Genomic DNA, 19,929 nt, shown 5'->3' on the forward strand with positions numbered 1-19,929 from the left:
GTGAACAGGTGCAAACTGAACATGAAACATAGTAACAAATAGAATACAGCTACACTCTGTAGTGCTAAGATATGTGGAACAATGAATATGGGAATATGGACCTGCATTACTGCTATGAAAAACATTTAAAAACTGAGATACCTAGCACACAAAAATGGCCAGTTTTATGTGAGCCCAACAGTCAATGGCAAGGCAAGGGCATTAGAGTAGTCAAGGACCCAAGATAAAGAGGCCGCCTTGCTGTTTGCTATTGGGGGTCACATAAAACTGGCCATTTTTGTGTGCTAAGTATCTCAGTTTTTACATGTTTTCCATAGCAGTAATGCATGTCTATTTTCCCATATTCATTGTTCCGTATGTCTTAGCACTACAGAGTGCAGCTGTTTACTTTTAGTTACGATGTTTCATGTTCAGTTTGCAACTGTTCACATTATAAAGGTAGGAAGTGCCATCAATCTTTTTCTTAGATTACTGGGTTATGCCTTCTGATTAAGCACTCCTGCTCTTCAGCCTCTGCGAATTTTAATTCTCCATTTGCAGGTCCCTGTCCACTCATAAATTGTATGGTTTTTTTTTTAATACAAAGAGAGGCATTAGTTTGCTAGGGGGCCAACAAAAAAGAGGTCGCCTTGCCGCTGGCTGTTGGGCTCACATAAAACTGGCCATTTTTGTGTGCTAAGTATCTAAATTTTTACATCTTTTTCATAGCAGTAATGCATGTCTATATTGCCAGATTCACTGTTTCACATGTCTTAGCACTATAGACTGTAGGTGTTTCCTTTTTGTTACAACATTTCTGACAGGCATAAGTTATGTCACTAAGGCTAGTTTCACACATCCGTCTTTTCGCCGAATTGGCAGATCCGGCGCACTCCAGTACAATGTATACAGTACAATGGCAGCGTTGCAACTTCGGGGGTCACATGACTGGAGTGCACCATATCTGCCAATCCGGGAACGACCAAGCCGTGGTAATGCTACAAACACTTTGGAGTATTAGAAAAAGGTTCCATAAGACCATATTAGAAAACATCCCGGAGGTCCAATGTTTACAAGGACCCCACGGGTGGCACAAACTCATATTCATAATTCAGAGGAGACAGAGAATCTGAGTTTTTAAGGTGCAAACAAACATAATTTATTATAGAATAAGTGACAAATTTCAGTAAAAAACTTTTTTTAAAAACCATAAGACGCCATGATTGATCCAGATGATGTTAATAAAAATGTACAAAAATAGAAAAATTCCCCATTAGTTAATGCAAGGCACATGAGATATGCAGTAATTCATGACCACAAGATGTTTTTTTTCTCCCTCAATAGCAAATTGCCCAAGATATATATATGCTTAGATGCATAATCTAAAACAGGTAATGCATATACCCTAATCATTAACGATACAATGCAGCAGTTTTATACCAGGATAAAGGACGTGGGGTCCAATATATTTTCCAGTTAATATTACGAGGTCCCAATAGTCCTTGATACAATGGTTCCCTGAGACTGTCATGAAAATGGCAAAAATCACAAAATTTTGTGATACTTCAATGAGAAACCGTTTGCAACTTTTCAGTGTTTTGTACCAGACAAATGGCATAAACACTTTGATGAATAGCCCCTTAATGCTTAAAAAAAATGCTTTCTTACACTATTTTGTACGAAGGCTTCATATCCTTGTCCATAAAACATTTCTGAGCTTCTGCACAGGAGATAACTCTTTATTCCCAGTCCGACCCATCACAGGTCTCTGTTCTCAGTGGATGTCTTTGAATATACTTTTGCAGCATGTCGGTGACCTCTGATATAGATGGTAGAAACATTGCCAGTCACCCACAGGCTTCACTGTTATGTACAAGAGAATTTTCTCAGCCTAAAAATCTCAATAGTATTCTTCTTTATATGCTATAATATACTGGCCTATACAGGTATCTCTATATGCCAGTACATTAGAACAAAAAAGAGAGAAAAGCGATCAAAAGCCCAAAAATTGAAGAAACAAGTATATTTATTATTAATGATTTTTTATTGAAAAAGTAATAATAAAGTTTACAAGAAATTACTGGTACAATTCATCAAGCGTCTATATAAAATAACCAATTACCAGAACCCCATCTTAAAGACATAAAGATATATATATATATATGCTTTAATACTGTATATAGGCACAACTTACAGGAAGAAGGAATTGCAGCTGTATATTGCTCAGGCCAAAAAACTACTACTACTCCAGCAGGATACAGCTAAACCCCCACTAGGTGGAGGCATCACAGGGGGAGCCAATCACACTCACTTGCAAATATGGAGGACGTGATGGCTGGATGGTAAAACTGCACACTAGTGGCTTGCATAGAGCACTGTTCACACTAGCAGACGCACAGTCACAAACCCGCAGCCTATTAGGGGACGCCCATACTATTAGATCAGGCGGGCTGCCAAGCCGTACCCCCACTGCGCGCTACACAGGGACAGAAACTCTAATAGCAAGGCCTAACAAAAAGGGGCCTGGCTGTATCCTGTACAAAAAAAAATGAGGTTTTTTGTTAGCTGTTTGTTGTGCTTTTTGATATTATATATAGTGTAGGGACCTACAAGCATGAGGTTCCCGTGACGAGGGTTGTAGGCTTATGGCCTTATGGCCATAACGCTAACAAAAAACCTCATATTTTTTTTTGTACAGGATACAGCCAGGCCCCTTTTTGTTAGGCCTTGCTATTAGAGTTTCTGTCCCTGTGTAGCGCGCAGTGGGGGTACGGCTTGGCAGCCCGCCTGATCTAATAGTATGGGCGTCCCCTAATAGGCTGCGGGTTTGTGACTGTGCGTCTGCTAGTGTGAACAGTGCTCTATGCTAGCCACTAGTGTGCAGTTTTACCATCCAGCCATCACCTCCTCCATATTTGGAAGTGAGTGTGATTGGCTCCCCCTGCGATGCCTCCACCTAGTGGGGGTTTAGCTGTATCCTGCTGAAGTAGTAGTACTTTTTTGGCCTGAGCAATATACAGCTGCAATTCCTTCTTGCTGTAAGTAATGATATTCTTTTGTGCTTTTTGATTGTATATAGGCACAGTCGAAACATTCTATGGATCTAGAACTAGCATATGGAATTCAATAAACATAATTTAACATATCCGACCACTAGAGGTCACTATTGAATAGCAAAGAAGGTTCTATAAACACTTATACCTATGAACTTACAATGAGCTTACCATCTAACGCAGACAGACTCATATGTAGCCTATTACGGCATGTCACTATTAGAAGTATATTACTGAACTCATATATAGCATAAACCAGCGGTTACCATGTGTGGCGTGTGGCACCCGACACGTGTTTCAGCTTCTTCGTCTGGGAATTATTATAAGATAAAATAAAGATGCAAAACAAGTACAATAAACATGGCATACTAAGTGTAATTGTAACAACCTATACAATACAGCAAACACATTTATGGAGATTGATAAATGGTGTGACTAAAGTGGTTGATTTGTTTTTAACTATGTAAATTTGTATAATTATAAAATAAGCAGAGCATGCACAACTTTATTTTCCATTCTAAAAATGGACTGATCTCAGAACCCAGATGGACCCCAAAATACCTTCAGTATGTTCAGCTGAGATCTGTCATCTGACTGCTGTTTCTTCTTCACTGAGCAGTTGATATGAGAAGTTACAGTATGGAAAATCTCTAGATTTTTTTTTTTTCCCACATCAGAAAAATAATAATGATACACGGAGTGCAAAAACTAATACGTGGATTTAAAATGGATTCAGCACAAATATATTGAAGCATGACCAAAAAACCCTGAATTCTGAAGTGCTGTACGCAGAGCGCTGTGTTTGGAGTTTATTTCTTTTTACATGAGAATTATATACAAATGTGTCTCTGACGTGTCCATTTAATGCAATGAGGAAAATGTAGACAGATGTAATATCTCAGGGGAAGGTCATTCTTCTTTCTCCAGTCTCAGATTGTCTTTCTGAGCTATCTCCTGTAACCTTTCCAATATTACTGCATCAACCTGCTGCTCGTGAGTTTTCTCTTGGCTAGTGATGGGCCATCCCGTACTGTAAAGTTCAGGGATCGTACCAAATCACATAGTGATCGTGTACACGATCCCGAACACGAGCTTTCCTGAGAAGCTCGTGTTACAGTTCGGGTCCAGGGGCTGTAAAAAAAAAGCACATTATTAAAAAACATTATGATCATACTTACAGGTCCTGCGATGCTCTCCAGCCGCTTCAGCGTCCGATCATTGCTGTGCTCCCCGGCAACCAGCACTGCCTAAGGCCTCTTTCACACGTACGTGCCTTTCGTACGTGTTTGGCAGTTTTCTCACGTACTGGAGACACGTACACATGTAGACCTATGTATTCCTATGGTTTTGGACACACGTAAGTATTTTCGCACGGTACGTGTGTCCATTCCGTACTTACATGTGTCCGTGTGTTTCTCATGGCAACATGTCCGTTTTCTCTCCGGCATTACGGGTGTCAAACGGAACGCAAACGTGTCACACGTAAAGCAAACGGACCACACGGATGTGTTCCGTGTGACACGCACCGGAGAAAAGACATGTGTCTGTGAGAAAAAAACCCCAAACCTTTACTCACCTTTTCCTGCCCTGCTATCTCTGCTGCTGCTGTCACTTGCTGCCGACCGCCACTCATTATGCTCATTGAATATTCACTTCACTGTGGCCGGATGCAGTAGCAGCGGGGAGTCGGCAGGGACGGAGACCGAAGATCAGCACCACGGACAGCGACGCCAGGGACAGGTGAGTAGAAAGTTCCCGTTCTCCGTGTGTTATCACGGATAACACACGTGTGCCATTCACACGGCACACCGAGGGCAATACGCACCTTTGACACGTCCGTGAAAAACGTGCGTGATTTTCACGGACGTGTAAAAGAGACCTAAAGGTCCTTCCATGACGTCATAGCCATGTGACCAGTCTGGTGTGAATGTTGTACAGACATTGTCTTACAGACTGGTCACATGACTATGACGTCATCGAAGGTCCTGTGAACTGAAATTTGACTGTCACTGTGTGAGTGTCGCATCGCATCACGGCACACAATCTCCCGACAGGAGCGGGTAAGCTGCATGTATATCCATGCAGTTGAGGCGCTCCTGTCCGATGAGTGTCAGACTGTGCGGGGTGATGCAATGCGAGACGCAAGTGGAATCATCCCCTCACTGTCAGCCTGCTTTTCTCTCAGTACAGAGCAATGTAGCTCCGTCTGCTTCTCATTTTGTATAGACGCTGTCTGTACAGAGTGATGAAGCTGACATTGCTGTCCCTGTGAACTACGTTGGACTAAGGATTTTTTATAATAAAGATGGAGTCTCTAAATATTTTTTTTTTTTGCTTTAGGTCTAATGCCGCACACTCTCCCGACAGGAGCGGTTGGCTGCATGTACTTCCATGCAACTGAGGCGCTCGTGTCTGGAGAGTGTCAGTCCGTGCGGGGTGATGCCGATGCAAGACTGCATGAGCATACGCAAGTGGAACTCCGACCTCAGTGTCAGCTTGCTTTTCACTCTGTATAGATGCTGTCTGTACAGAGTGATGAAGCAGAGCTGGCATGGCTCTCCCAGTTGAGTACATCGGACTAAGAATTTTTTTTTTATAATAAAGTTGGAGTTTCTACATGTTTTTTTTCTTTTATTTCAAATAAAAAAAAATTATCTGAGTTGTGTTTTTTGTTTTTTACTGTTTACTAAAAATTCATGGTGGCTATGTCTAATTTTGGCGTGACACCATGAATTTCGGGCTTAGTACCATTTGAGAATACAAAGCTGGTATTACCCCCTTTATTACTCAGCGTACCGCTGCCACCAGGGCCACTGGTGGAGCCGGATAAAGAGCCTGGAAACAATGCGCCATTTCCAATGGTGGCTGTGGGCTGCCGAGAATCCCAACCACCAGCTGCCTGGTTTTACCTGACTGGCGATCAAAATACGGCGAGAGCCCACGCATTTTGGGTTTTTTAATTATTTTTTTTATATAATTTGGAAAAAAAAAATAATGGGCTTCCCTGTATTTTGATTGCCAGCCAAGGTAAAGCCAGGCAGCCTGTAGCTGTCACCTTTATCTGCGCTAAGAATCAAAACTACCGCAGAGCACTACGTCATTTTTTTATTTATTTATTTTTATACAACTATATATTTTGTGTGTATATATATATATATATATATATAAGTAAACTGCAAGTTGTTGTTTTATTCTATAAACTACTATTTTCAGAAAATAAATACAAAATTTATTTCTTGGAAATTCGGAAACATGTTTACAGTAGTTTATAGAATAAAAGAACAATCTACAGTTTACTCAAAAATATACCTTGTGACAGGGTTCTTCTCCCATATCACACAATCAACAGTGCAAGAGATCATGGAACAATCCAAAGAACATTTATTCCAAGCAAATCAAATGGTCCATAACATAATCCACAAAACAGAGGGTAAAATTAGTCCAGAAACACAAATATAGTCCAGTAAGCGATAAATATCGAGGTCTCTTTGAGAAGCTGCAGCTTCTCCCAGAGGATCAATTCTTCTCTCTTCAAGTTTTCAAACAGACTGCCCCATTCTTCAGGTAAGCAGAGAGTTTGGGTGGATTCTAGGCCCATTCCCCCACACCTAGGGACAGAAGTGCTTCAAGTAGTTATAACCCTGCAGACAGGATAAACTATACATCGAATAGGCAGCCCACCATGCCCAAAACATGAACCCACACAAAATGGTACATGACCCACAATATTACACCATCACATTTGTAATTTTTGCCAGAGCTGTACATAGATAGTGTACAAATAGTAATATCTATTTTTAGTGTGAAATCTGATGTGGATTTAGGTCAAATTTATTCAGAAATTTGAAAAAAATTAAGGTTTCTCAAATTTTCAAGTGTCAACAACAGGCTGTGATCTACAAAAGAAGCAGGGATAGGGAACTATGTTTACACAGCACACCACTGTAAATACTTTTTCAGATCCTCCAGTGCTCCCATATTCCAATATTTAGCCAATGTGTCTATACGCTTGCATGACATATATAATATATGAAGGACTTTATGTCCTCTCTTGTATCCATTACTTAGTTTACAATAAAAGATGTACAAAACCTTACTTTATATCTGAAGCCATGGCTTATGTGTACACGGCCAATGTGCTTTGCTCTGTACTATAGAGCTTGTATCTGTCAGAGAATGTATGAGCTGGAATCACTTAATCACTCATTAAGGGGAGGGGAAAGACAGCGCATCCAAATGAGCACAAAATATGTAAATATTTATTAATAACCATCGAAAACACACTATATAAAATATTTAAAAATACCAAATAATGTAATGGTTAAGACCCCCTGTAAGCCACAATAAACCAGGCTAATATATTTATATATATTGTGAGACTGTGACCGGGGTTATCTATGACGGCCGGTATGTCTCGCCCAGGTTGTGCTCACTCCATGATAGAAAGTAAATCCACTATAGGGTTAATGCTGTTTCCCTACAGACTGAAGGAAGGGTTAAATAGAATCAGGAACAAGGGCAGGGGTGCCGGGTGTGAGGGAGTGAACAGAACTCCCTGAGTTTTCTGCTGGAGAGGCACATGCATTGTGTTATGGACTTTTGTTTGGACATTAAAACAGTGTGCTGTGAACCTTAATGCCGGGATCCCGTGTCTTCTGCTGCGCAGCCGACCGTGCTACCTCACATATGGTGGAGAATGCGGGCATCACAGCCGGTGAGGTGTAGCATCCATCCCTGGTGACCCAGCTGCGCATGTCCTGGATTCGAGCGGCTATACTACAGCCCAAACCCGGCGACGCCATGGAGGACATACTAAAGCATTTGGCTCAGGCTAATGTACAGCAACAACAGGCTAATGCACAGCAACAACAGGCTAATGCACAGCAACAACAGACCAATGCACACCTGCTCCAATCCTTGCAAGTGCAGGAAAAAAAATTCCAAGAACAGATGGATCAGGCCAATGCACGTCAGCAGCAAGCCTTGCAATTGCAGGAAAAAAGGCACCAAGAACAGATGGTTCTCCTGGCCAAGTCGATCCGTGCCGGACCGGCAGCAACAACCCCGGGACCGGGTGACGACGGCAGCGTCCGGAAAGCGGTGAGACAAGCGTTGCAAAAGATGACCCCGGGTGATGATGTGGAAGCGTTCCTGGCGGTGTTTGAGCCGGTGGCCGAGCGGGAAAAGCTGCCGACCCCGCAGTGGGCTGAGGTATTGTCGCCCTATCTGACGGGGGAACCCCAAAAAGCGTACCTGGACCTCTGTGCCGAGGACGCCATTGACTATGTGACCCTGAAAGCCGAAATACTGGCTCGGTTGGGGGTGAATACCTATGTACGGGCTCAGCGGGTAAATCAGTGGTTCTATGAGGAAGCCAAACCCGTACGCTCCCAGGCCTATGACTTGTTGCATCTTGTAAAAAAGTGGTTGCAGCCTGACACTCTGAGCCCGGCGCAAATGGTGGAAAGGGTAGTAGTGGATCGTTTTGTGCGCACTTTACCCGTCACTGTTCAACGGTGGGTCGGACAGGGTGACCCAAGTACCCTGGACCAATTAGTGTCCCTGGTAGAGCGGCATGTGGCTACGCAGGACTTGATACGGGACATTGAGACTTTGCGTACCGCCCGTCGGTCCGGCCCCTCCAAGCCTAGGGCCAAGGACCCACCGCTGACAACGGTACAGGAGTCCCCTACCGTCCCGTCTGAGGCCGCGACCGCCATTTCTGAGGTCCGGAAGGTTCTGTACCCTAAACGACAACCCGTCAAGGGGGTTTCCGTCCCCATTAGATGTTGGCGGTGCCAGCGGGTGGGACATATGGAAGCCCAGTGTCCACTCACCACGGAGCCCATGGATTGTGGGGTTACCCGGCGGGGTTCAATGTATGCTCAGGTGGTGTGTACCGCTGACCTGGTCTCCCCAGAGACGGAGCCCCACTTGTGCCAAATACAGGTGAATGGATGTCCGGTTACAGGATTGTTGGATTCCGGAAGCTTAGTGACCCTTGTGCGATCCACCTTGAGAGCTAAAGTAAAGGCCACAGGACGCACCGTGGGGGTGGTTTGCATACATGGGGACCGCCGCGACTATCCCACGGGGATTGTCACCATCACAGCACCTTGCGGTCAGGTGCAACATGAGGTGGGACTTCTTAACACTCTTCCTTATGACGTGATCCTAGGAAGGGATCTGCCCTATTTTTGGACTTTATGGAGGGGACCCCCTAAGTCCCCTCAGATATTGGTCGGTCCGGGACCTGAGCCCTACAATCCTGAATCCGGGACACCTGCCGTAGGGGTCACCATGATAGGGACAGAGTGTGAACCCGATAGGTCGCCCCTAGAGGTATTGGCAGGAGAGGCTGAGACGGTCGAGCCCATCCCAGAGTTGGAGGCGTCCCCGGATACGTTTGGGACAGCCCAACTCCAGGACCCTACGTTAATACATGCCCGGAGTCGGGTGACAGTAGTTGACGGGGTGGCACAGCTGCCCGGTGCCCAGGTAAGGTACCCCCATTTCGCTCTTAAGCAGGATTTACTCTACCGGGTAGATGAAATACGGGGCGTAGGGGTAGAACAGTTGGTGGTGCCCCAGCCGCATCGCCGGTGGGTCCTCGACTTGGCTCATAAACACCTGATGAGTGGCCACCTAGGGGTCAAGAAAACGCAGGAGCGAATATTGCATAGGTTCTATTGGCCCGGGGTCTTTGGGGAGGTAAAACGGTTCTGCGAAACCTGCCCGGAGTGTCAGCTTACCGCACCCCTGACCCATTTTCGCAGTCCGTTGGTACCGTTACCCATTATAGAAGTCCCTTTTGAACGGATAGGGATGGATCTGGTGGGGCCCCTCGTAAAGTCCGCTCAAGGGCACCAACACATCCTAGTGATCGTTGACTATGCCACCCGGTATCCCGAGGCGATACCTCTCAGACATACTGCAGCAAAGCTTATAGCTCGGGAGTTGTTTGCTGTGTTCTGCCGGGTGGGGTTGCCTAAGGAGATCCTTACGGATCAGGGGACCCCATTCATGTCTAAAGTGACCAAAGAGCTATGCCGGCTACTCCAGATCAAGCAGTTACGTACGTCTGTGTATCATCCTCAAACGGATGGTTTAGTCGAGCGTTTCAATAAAACCCTGAAAACCATGCTAAGAAGGGTGATCTCAAAAGACGGGAAAGACTGGGATATGATGCTTCCCTATTTGATGTTTGCCATACGAGAGGTGCCACAGGCATCCACGGGGTTTTCGCCTTTTGAATTGTTATACGGGCGACATCCACGGGGATTGTTGGACCTGGCAAAAGAAACATGGGAACAAGAGCCCACCCCCCATAAAAGTGTGATCAAACACATTTTAGGTATGCAGAACCGCATAAGCGCGGTCATGCCAATTGTGAAGGAGCATTTACAGGAGGCTCAGGCAGCGCAAAGCGGCCGCTACAATAGACAAGCCACCGTGCGGACCTTTAAACCCGGGGATCGGGTGTTGGTATTAATCCCCACGGCGGAGAGTAAATTCCTGGCTCAGTGGCAAGGCCCCTACGAGATAAAGGAAAGAGTAGGGGTGGTTAACTATAAAGTATTGCAGCCCGGTAGGCGGAAACCTGAACAAATATACCATGTCAACCTATTAAAACCTTGGCAGGAACGGGAAAGCCTGATGGCTGTTTTTTCCCCACCTCCCTCCTCTTCGGGTCGTTCACATCCGGCTCCAGCGACCTCCGGAGAGGACGAACCGGAAGTAAGGATTGGAGAAGCCCTCACCAAGCAACAGAGGCGAGAGGCCAGACGGTTGGTTCAGCAGAACCCCGATGTCTTCTCCAAGCTGCCTGGTAGGACAAGTCTGATACGACACGATATTGTCACCGAGCCCCACCTGAAGGTACGCCTGAAGTCATACCGGGTACCGGAGGCTCGACGACAAGCCATATCGGAGGAAGTAAAGACAATGTTACGCCTGGGGGTCATCGAAAAATCCCGGAGTGAATGGGCTAGTCCGATTGTCCTAATACCAAAACCTGATGGCTCCTTAAGGTTCTGCAATGACTTTAGGAGATTGAACGAAATATCCAAGTTCGATCTCTACCCCATGCCCCGGGTGGATGAGCTGATTGATAGGCTGGGACAGGCGCAATATTTTACCACGCTCGACCTGACCAAGGGGTACTGGCAGGTGCCACTAACGGAGTCCGCCAAGGAGAAAACCGCTTTTATTACGCCGGAGGGTCTCTTCCACTATGTTGTCTTGCCTTTTGTGTTACATGGCGCTCCGGCCACGTTCCAGAGGTTGATGGACTTAGTGCTGGAACCCCACCAGGCGTATGCATCAGCGTACCTGGATGACATCATTATTTACAGCTCCGATTGGCAGACCCACTTGGAACAGGTACAAGCGGTGGTGGACGCGCTTCGAACAGCCGGATTGACAGCCAATCCCAAGAAATGTGCATTGGGGCTCACGGAAGCCCGCTACTTGGGCTACGTGATAGGCCAAGGAGTGATTAAGCCCCAAATTAACAAGGTTGAGGCGATCCAGAAGTGGCCTAGACCCCTGACCACGAAGCAGGTTAGGGCCTTCCTGGGTATCGTGGGGTACTACAGGAGGTTTGTAAAGGATTTTGCGGGACTATCAGCCCCCTTGACGGACCTTCTCAAAGGCAAGAAGTCCGTCATGGTGCGCTGGACTCCGCAGGCCGAGGACTCCTTCCGGGCCCTGAAGGAGGTCCTGTGCGGACAGCCCGTTCTGGTCAACCCTGATTTCCGGAAGGAGTTCATTGTACAGACTGACGCCTCGGAGGTCGGCCTGGGGGCAGTACTGTCTCAGGTGGTTCAGGGGGAGGAACACCCCGTCACCTTCTTGAGTAGGAAGCTCACCCCTCCCGAGCGGAATTATAGCGTAGTGGAGAAGGAGTGCCTGGCGATCAAGTGGGCCTTGGAGTCCCTACGCTATTACCTGCTGGGACGGCAGTTTCGCTTGGTGACGGATCACTCTCCACTGGTCTGGATGAGGTCCGCCAAGGAACGGAATGCCCGGGTTACCCGGTGGTTCCTTTCTCTGCAGAACTTCCGGTTTACGGTTGAACACCGGGCCGGTAGGTTGCAGGGCAACGCCGATGCCTTGTCCCGCGGCCCGTGTTTGATGGCTGGAGTTCAACCCCGCACGCTTGAACTGAGGGGGGGGTATGTGAGACTGTGACCGGGGTTATCTATGACGGCCGGTATGTCTCGCCCAGGTTGTGCTCACTCCATGATAGAAAGTAAATCCACTATAGGGTTAATGCTGTTTCCCTACAGACTGAAGGAAGGGTTAAATAGAATCAGGAACAAGGGCAGGTGTTCCGGGTGTGAGGGAGTGAACAGAACTCCCTGAGTTTTCTGCTGGAGAGGCACATGTATTGTGTTATGGACTTTTGTTTGGACATTAAAACCGTGTGCTGTGAACCTTAATGCCTGGATCCCGTGTCTTCTGCTGCGCAGCCGACCGTGCTACCTCACAATATATATATATATATATATAAAAACTATAATGCTACAGAAAAATTGTTCATATCAGATCTAACATTACAGAATCCATAGAGTGAAAGGCCCCCACCATACAAGAGGAAAGTAGCCTGCCTACATAAGTTACAGATGCCTGAAAAACAAGTCCAAAGTGTTGGATATATGAGAAATCAGGAGGGTATCACTCAGGTAAAGATGCATAAATAAAATGTAAGAACCATCCGGTGGGTAATATCATGTCTGAGTCCACTCAATTAGAAATACATCAAACACAAGGCTAGACTATACCTATATTCATAAATAACTAATAAATAGGAACCAGATATACATTGCATGGGAAGCCAAAAGAGGTAATTAGTACACACAGGACCCTGGTCCAGATATAGAAACAGTGGGGAAGGAAAGCAGACCAGTTATTTATATATGAGGAATCCAAATGAAAAGAATGAAAATCCAAACCATGTGGGGGAAAATGGCTGTGAGCCACTCACACATTTACATTGTTACATCATGTAGCACTCTTCTTATTATATTTGCCTTATTGCTTGTAGTAGTAGTAGTAGTACACCCTTCTTTACATACATATTCCTTAATAGTGCTTGTGCCTGTCAGAGAATGTATGAAATGGAATCACCTAAAAATAACAAAGAAAAAAACCAAACCAAAACAGTATGAAGGGCTGCTCACACTATAAACTATCATTCCTTCTTTTGTATATAATGAAATAAATAGTAATGTTATGCCAATACAATGTCACTGAAAAATAAGAAAATCATTTTTACTCTTGGCAGATAACTGTACCAGGATCTCTGAGGGACATCATTTTTCTCCTGCATCAAATACAAATATAAAAAACAAAAGTCACGGAAGGACTGTTGAATATGAAATAGCTTACAAAGGGGGGAAACTATTTTCATGTTCAGAATGTGGAAAATGTTTTACTCAAAAAGCAAATCTTGGTAGGCATCTGAGAATTCACACAGGGGAAAAACCATTTTCATGTCCAGAATGTGGGAAATGTTATAGCGAGAAATTCATGCTTATAGCTCATCAGAGAGTTCACACAGGCGAGACGCCATTTTCTTGCTCCAAATGTGGGAAATTGTTCAAAGGACAATCAGCTTTAATTAGCCATCAGAGAATTCACACAGGGAAGAAGCCGTTTTCATGTTCAGAATGTGGGAAATGTTTTACATACAAATGCTATCTTGTTACTCATCAGAGAACTCATACAGGAGAGAAGCCATATTCATGTTCAGAATGTGGAAAACGTTATAGTAAAAAATTTGATCTTATTACACATCTGAGAAGTCACACAGGGGATAAGCCATTTTCTTGTTCAGAATGTGGGAAGTGTTTTGCAGAAAAATGTTATCTTGTTACTCATCAGAGAACTCACACAGGAGAGAAGCCATATTCATGTTCAGAATGTGGAAAACATTATAGTAAGAAATCTCTTCTTGCTACACATCAGAGAAGCCACACAGGGGATAAGCCATTTTCTTGTTCAGAATGTGAGAAATGTTATTATATGAAAGCTGACCTTGTTAAACATCAGAGAAGTCACACAGGGGAGAAGCCATTTTCTTGCTCAGAATGTGCGAAATGTTTTCACAAAAAATCACTTCTTGTTAAACATCAGAAAATTCACACAGGGGAGAATCAATTATCCTGTTCAGAATGTGGAAAATGTTTTGCAGGGAAATCAAATCTTGTTAAACATCAAAAGAATCACACAGGGGAGAAGCCATTTTCTTGTTCAGAATGTGGGAAATGTTTTACAGAAAAATGTTATCTTGTTACTCATCAGAGAACTCACACAGGAGAGAAGCCATATTCATGTTCAGAATGTGGAAAACATTATAGTAAGAAATCTCTTCTTGTTACACATCTGAGACATCACACGGGGGAGAAGCCATTTTCTTGCCCAGAATGTGGGAAATGTTTTACAGAGAGATACATTATGGTAAGCCATCAGAAAAGTCACTCAGGCAACAAAGCATTTTCATGCCCTGAATGTGGAAAATCTTATAAACAAAAATCAACTTTAATTGCGCATCAAAAAATTCACACAGGGCAAAATCCATTTTCATGTTCAGAATGTGGGAGATGTTTTACATTAAAACATCACCTTATTAAACATCAAAGAACTCACACAGGAGAGAAACCATATTCATGTTCAGAATGTGGGAAATGTTTTGCAGTAAAAGCTCACCTTGATAAACATCAAAGAACTCACTCAGGGCAGAAGCCATTTTTATGTTTGAAATGTGGAAAATGTTTTACCGAAAAATACAGTCTTGATAGACATCATTTAATTCATACGCGGCATTAACCATTTGTATGTTCAGAATGTAGGAAATCTAGCAGTACTAAATTAAGAAGTGTTACACATCAGAGAAGTCACACAGGGCAGAAGCCAGTTTGATGACAAAATGCGGAATATGTTTTAATAGGAATCAAATCTTCTTACACATCTGAAAACTCACACAGGAAAGTAGCCAATTTATATTTTTAATTATTTTATTTTTTTGATGTCTCAAAAAGAAAATGTCTCAAAAAGAAAAGGAAAACAAATTTTAGAGCATTTACTGATTGTTAGAAAATGTAAACAATTACTATTGACTGTTTTTGAAAAATAATATCCAAATACACTTAAATATGAACAATGTACATAATATTTTACATTTACATTACAGCTGCATCTTAAAGGGTTTGTCTAATAATGCTCTTTACCATCTTATTTGACATTGACAATGGAGAGATGCTGCTATACATGATCAGGACAGTTACTAAGGTAATCAGATAATACCCTGTTTGTGTCAATTAATAGGATGACAATTTGATGTGACCAGCAGAGCTGTGGAGTCCAAGTCTTGGAGTTGGAGTCAGTGTCCATTTTGGTAAAGTCAGAGTCAGTATAAAATGGACAGACTCTGACTAGTAAAATATATAATAAATTGGATTCAGTAGTTTAATGCAGTATGTACTAAACATGTTTCAAAAAAGAATTTGGGAAAGTTATGAAATTTCCTATATATGTATTTTCTATTCCTGATCAAAGGATCTAAGCTTTTAGTTGAGAAGAATCTGTGCTGCACTTTATGTACATGATAAATAGTGAAGCCAATTCTTTACAGATAAGGGTAAAAACACACTGGGAAGGAAGGAATGCCTGCGCTCATCTCAAAACTGCTAGAACAGATTATTGCTATTGTACCTACAATGCTTCACACATGATAAGTACAGTGAAACTTATGAATGAGAATAATGAAGGTGAACAGCAGCTAGAAAAAAACTTCAGTATGTTTGAGGTGAAGCCACAGTCCTATTACTGTAACTGAGGAACAAACATATTACAGAAGTACAGTAAAATGATCTTTTATAATTAGATAATCTTGTTGAACCTGCTTCACATCTCTCTCCTATTTATCACATGCGCTGTGTTGTGCGCACACTGTTGCCATCAATAAGAGATAGCCTACAAGAGGTACATGCTGGAACTCTGATTGGCAAAGTGAGGAAATTGGTTATTGCTGACAGAACATCTAAAATTTATTCCATCTCGAAATCTTGAAGAAACATGCTGGAAAAGGGGCAAGTGTTTATCAAGCCACTCAGTGGGGCATTATTTATTTAATGATTGAGCAATTGCTTGAGCGGAAACCCTTCCTTGTAGACATGGCCAACCCTAAGGTAACATTAAATGAAGGTCAATGGACACAGGTGGCTGAATTGAAGGAATTGCTTCATCACCCATTTGGCATTTTCATAAAGGAGTGGAAGAACTTACTGTTTTGCCTATCCCAAAGAGGAGGTTTAATCGCAGATGGCATTGCTGGTTCAATGAAATGGAGAGACACTGCTATTAGAAAATAACATTTGTCAGGCAGCTGTGTATGTGGACCCAAGACATTGTATATTGCTGGATGATGAACAGCTTACTAAAGGAAAAGAAGATAGATTTTAGAAGGAGTGGCAACAGAATGGCCATGAGCAAGAGGAATTGTCTCATCCAGTCCAACTGCTGCAGTATCTTCAGCCTCATCACATGAGGAGTTTAAATTTTAAAAATATTTGGACAACATGGAGCAGCAAAGTGTTGCCACAAGGAAAAGATTCCACTCCCATAGCAAACAGATTGACCATACTTTATCAATTTTTTTTTATTTGCTCTCATAGACGTAGAAGAGTTCAACCGTTCATCAAAACTAACTGTGCATGAGGCAATTCCGTTATATCCTGAGATTGTTAGAGATGTTGCCCATGTGGTCACCACTTTGCCACCAACCCAAGTTAGTGTAGAGAGGTTGGTCTCTAGACTTAAAATAATGAGGTCATCTATGAAGGAGGATCTGATGGAGATCATACTATTTCTCAGAACAAATTCAGACTGCACAAATGTTATTCTATACATTTTTATTGAAAATGTTTTTCTCCCACTTACTGCACATTGTATTGTATATTTACAATTTATTAAAGATTTTTGTGTTCTAAACTTGTATTCCAATAAATGTATTTTATGTTTTATCTAAGCAGCTTGATTATTGTATCATAATAATGATTAAAAGCCTGATTTTACTACAGTAAATTTATCACAAACTTGAGTAATGTATGAGGGAGTCAGAGTCAGAGAAATTGAGGAGTCGGAGGTTTGGCTTATCAACTCCACAGCCCTGGTGACCATCAGCATTCATAGAAATGGTGGGGTCACAAATCAAAAGTCTGAATTGAAAGCTCCTTCAAACTACTCACAAAATGATTTAGTGTGGTCATTAAAAGTATAATTTACAACCTTTTAAAGACAGAAAAGAGAAAAATGTATTTTACACAAAAGTAGTGATTTTCCTTAGTGTCCAACAAAGTATCATATACCTTCCATGGCTTGCACACTGCATGACACCCCGTAGGTTGCCCTCCACATGGTATAATGCCTCCAATGTGAATTCACACTAAGCAATTTATCCCTACTGTTGTCACACTTGCCGGGTGTAGCAAGCGTGGCAGGGTGCATTCAGACCTATGTTCCTCTAAAGCACAACAAAAACACAAGAAAAGGGGGTAACAGGGACACAAAAACAATGGGAGGCCTTGAAACTAGTGAGAGGGGTAGGTAGGCATCTGCAACTGTCCTTTCTCTCCTCACCAGTCCCTATACAGTTTCCACAACTGTGGCCAAACAGGAACCTGGGACTCTATAAAAGGCCTTAGGCCTAAGCCACATGGCATGAAAATCTGAGCAAGTGGATTGCGATAAAACATTGCATTCCTCTCAGACCAATATTACTCTATGTGCCAGCACCCATGAGCGATTATTCTCTCAGCCCTAATTGGACTGAGAAAACAGTCACAGCATTCTGCAGGTGCAATGCGATCCTTGTTTCTCTCGCACCCATTCAAACCTATGGGGCAAGAGAAAAATCGCGCTGCGCTCACATTACACCAGTGTAATGCGAGTGCAGAGCGAGAATGGCAATAGCCGGCAATGGAGGAGAGAGGGAGATAAATCCCTCACCTCTGCAGCGCCGACCCTCCACTCCTCAGCGCTGGCCCTCCCCTCCTCAGTCTCGGCCCGCCCCCCGCAGCTGTGGTCCTATCGCAATGACACTCGGCTCGCTCTGTGCTTCCAGCTAGGATCCAGTGCTTCCAGTGCTAGGATCACAGTAGTCCCCATGTGGCCCCGGTCTTATAGTAAGGGAAACATCAGGGAAACAAAGACAAACAGGTGAAAAGATAACCAAACAATATTGCCTGAGCACAGGAACCAAACTCGTTGAAACTTTCTCAGAGGCAGCCAGGACACAAATGAGTTTGTATCTTCAGCAGGGAATGCTGGGATACACTGCTATTTGAAGCTGAAGGGGGTGACTACTGAGTAAGTGCAACTGATCAATCAGCAAGGAACTGCTTAGGAAAAACTGCCGTAGCAAAACTGGCACTTAACCACTGCAGTTCCAAAAGAAAATGAAACCCATTTAAATGACAATAGCCAGATGAGAGGCTCCAGCCCAAAGGATGACGTCTTAACTGGGTGTTTAGGGTTAATAAATTGGAGAATGAGGGTGTTTTTTGTATTTCATTTCAAATAAAGGATTTTTCCAGTATGTGTATTTTTCTTTTCACTTACAGATTAGTAATGAGGGGGTCTCAAAGACCGCAAGTCTTTTTCGTTTTTTAATAATTTAAATTTTTAAAAAAGCCACATGGGGTCCCCCTAATTTTGATACACAGCCAAGATAATCACACGGCTGCAGCCTCTAGCCGTATGATCTTTGTGCTGGGTACCACAAGATGGGGGGACCCTACTCCATTTCATTTATTTATTTTGACACCACCATAGGCACGTAGACAGCATGTGTGATTCCAAGCAGTCACACATGCTGTCACACAGGGTTGGGGCGCGGTCTCACTGCAATCAATCAGAGACGCCATGACTGATGGTGGGAGGGGGAAGCAGTGAATATATTGAATATGTATGAGGGTAAGGAGCAGCCCTAGAAGTAGTGTTACCGCTGTGTGGGAGACACGGAAGTATAACGCACCTGTTCTAATCCCTTTCCTTTTTCTACCTCCATTTTAACCCCTTCACGACCTTGGACGGATCTAGCCGTCATGGTGCCCTGGTACTTAAAGACCCATGACGGCTAGATCCGTCATGGCGGAATCGCGGCACTGTGGTCCCGGTAATAGCAATCGGTGGAATTTTCCACCATATTCTAGAAGGAGGGGACCTCTACTTGACCTCCCGAGGCGTGGTTTCTCCACCCCGGACCTACGGTGCCTGTGATTGGCTGATTTGTGACAATGAGCCAATCACAGGCATTGTAATGTTTCAGCTAATAAACATAGCTGAAACATTGCAATCCAGCCCTGATCGGTGCTTCTCTAGCACTGCTCATTGGCTGACCTTTGTTTCAACCCCCCCAGCTCTGATTGGAGGGATCGTCCTCGTGCTTGAACCCTCCAATCACAGTGAATCGGCTTCCGGTGAACTGCCGGTGACCGCTTACCTCAGGTTCATTCCATCCGTGGAAGCTGAGGAGAGCGATCCTGCCGACGTGATCCTCGCCGTGCCTGCCGCCGTGATCCTCGCCGTGCCTGCCGCCGTGATCCTCGCCGTGCCTGCCGCGCCTGCCGCCGTGATCCTCGCCGTGCCTGCCGCCGTGATCCTCGCCGAGCCAGCCTGCGATTCTCTGTAAGTATTGCTACCCCGCCCCCCATCTGCTGCCCAACTCATCCACTGCTGTTCCCCCCACCCCCGCACCGCCCCTGTCCACGCTCCATCACTGACCCCGCACCACCTCGCCGCTGCCTCCGCTCCACCGCTGCTCCATCGCCGCTCCTCCGCTGCCCACGCTCCATCGCTGCCCACGCTCCATCGCTGCCCAGGCTCGATCGCT

General features: G+C 44.2%; 1 protein-coding gene across 1 annotated transcript in view; it reads left to right on the plus strand.

The window, feature by feature from the left end:
• The window catches only part of LOC142312847 (uncharacterized), a 142,064-nt gene that overhangs the window by 57,408 nt on the left and 64,727 nt on the right, over positions 1-19,929 (plus strand). Inside the window, exons 5-6 of the mRNA XM_075351835.1 lie at positions 13,321-14,857; positions 19,398-19,724. Of these exons, the coding sequence (XP_075207950.1) occupies positions 13,321-14,857; positions 19,398-19,724 (1,864 nt within the window). The remainder of the gene's footprint in view (positions 1-13,320; positions 14,858-19,397; positions 19,725-19,929) is intronic.

The sequence above is a fragment of the Anomaloglossus baeobatrachus genome, chromosome 5, assembly GCF_048569485.1.
Source record: "Anomaloglossus baeobatrachus isolate aAnoBae1 chromosome 5, aAnoBae1.hap1, whole genome shotgun sequence".
Classification (NCBI taxonomy): Eukaryota; Metazoa; Chordata; class Amphibia; order Anura; family Aromobatidae; genus Anomaloglossus; species Anomaloglossus baeobatrachus.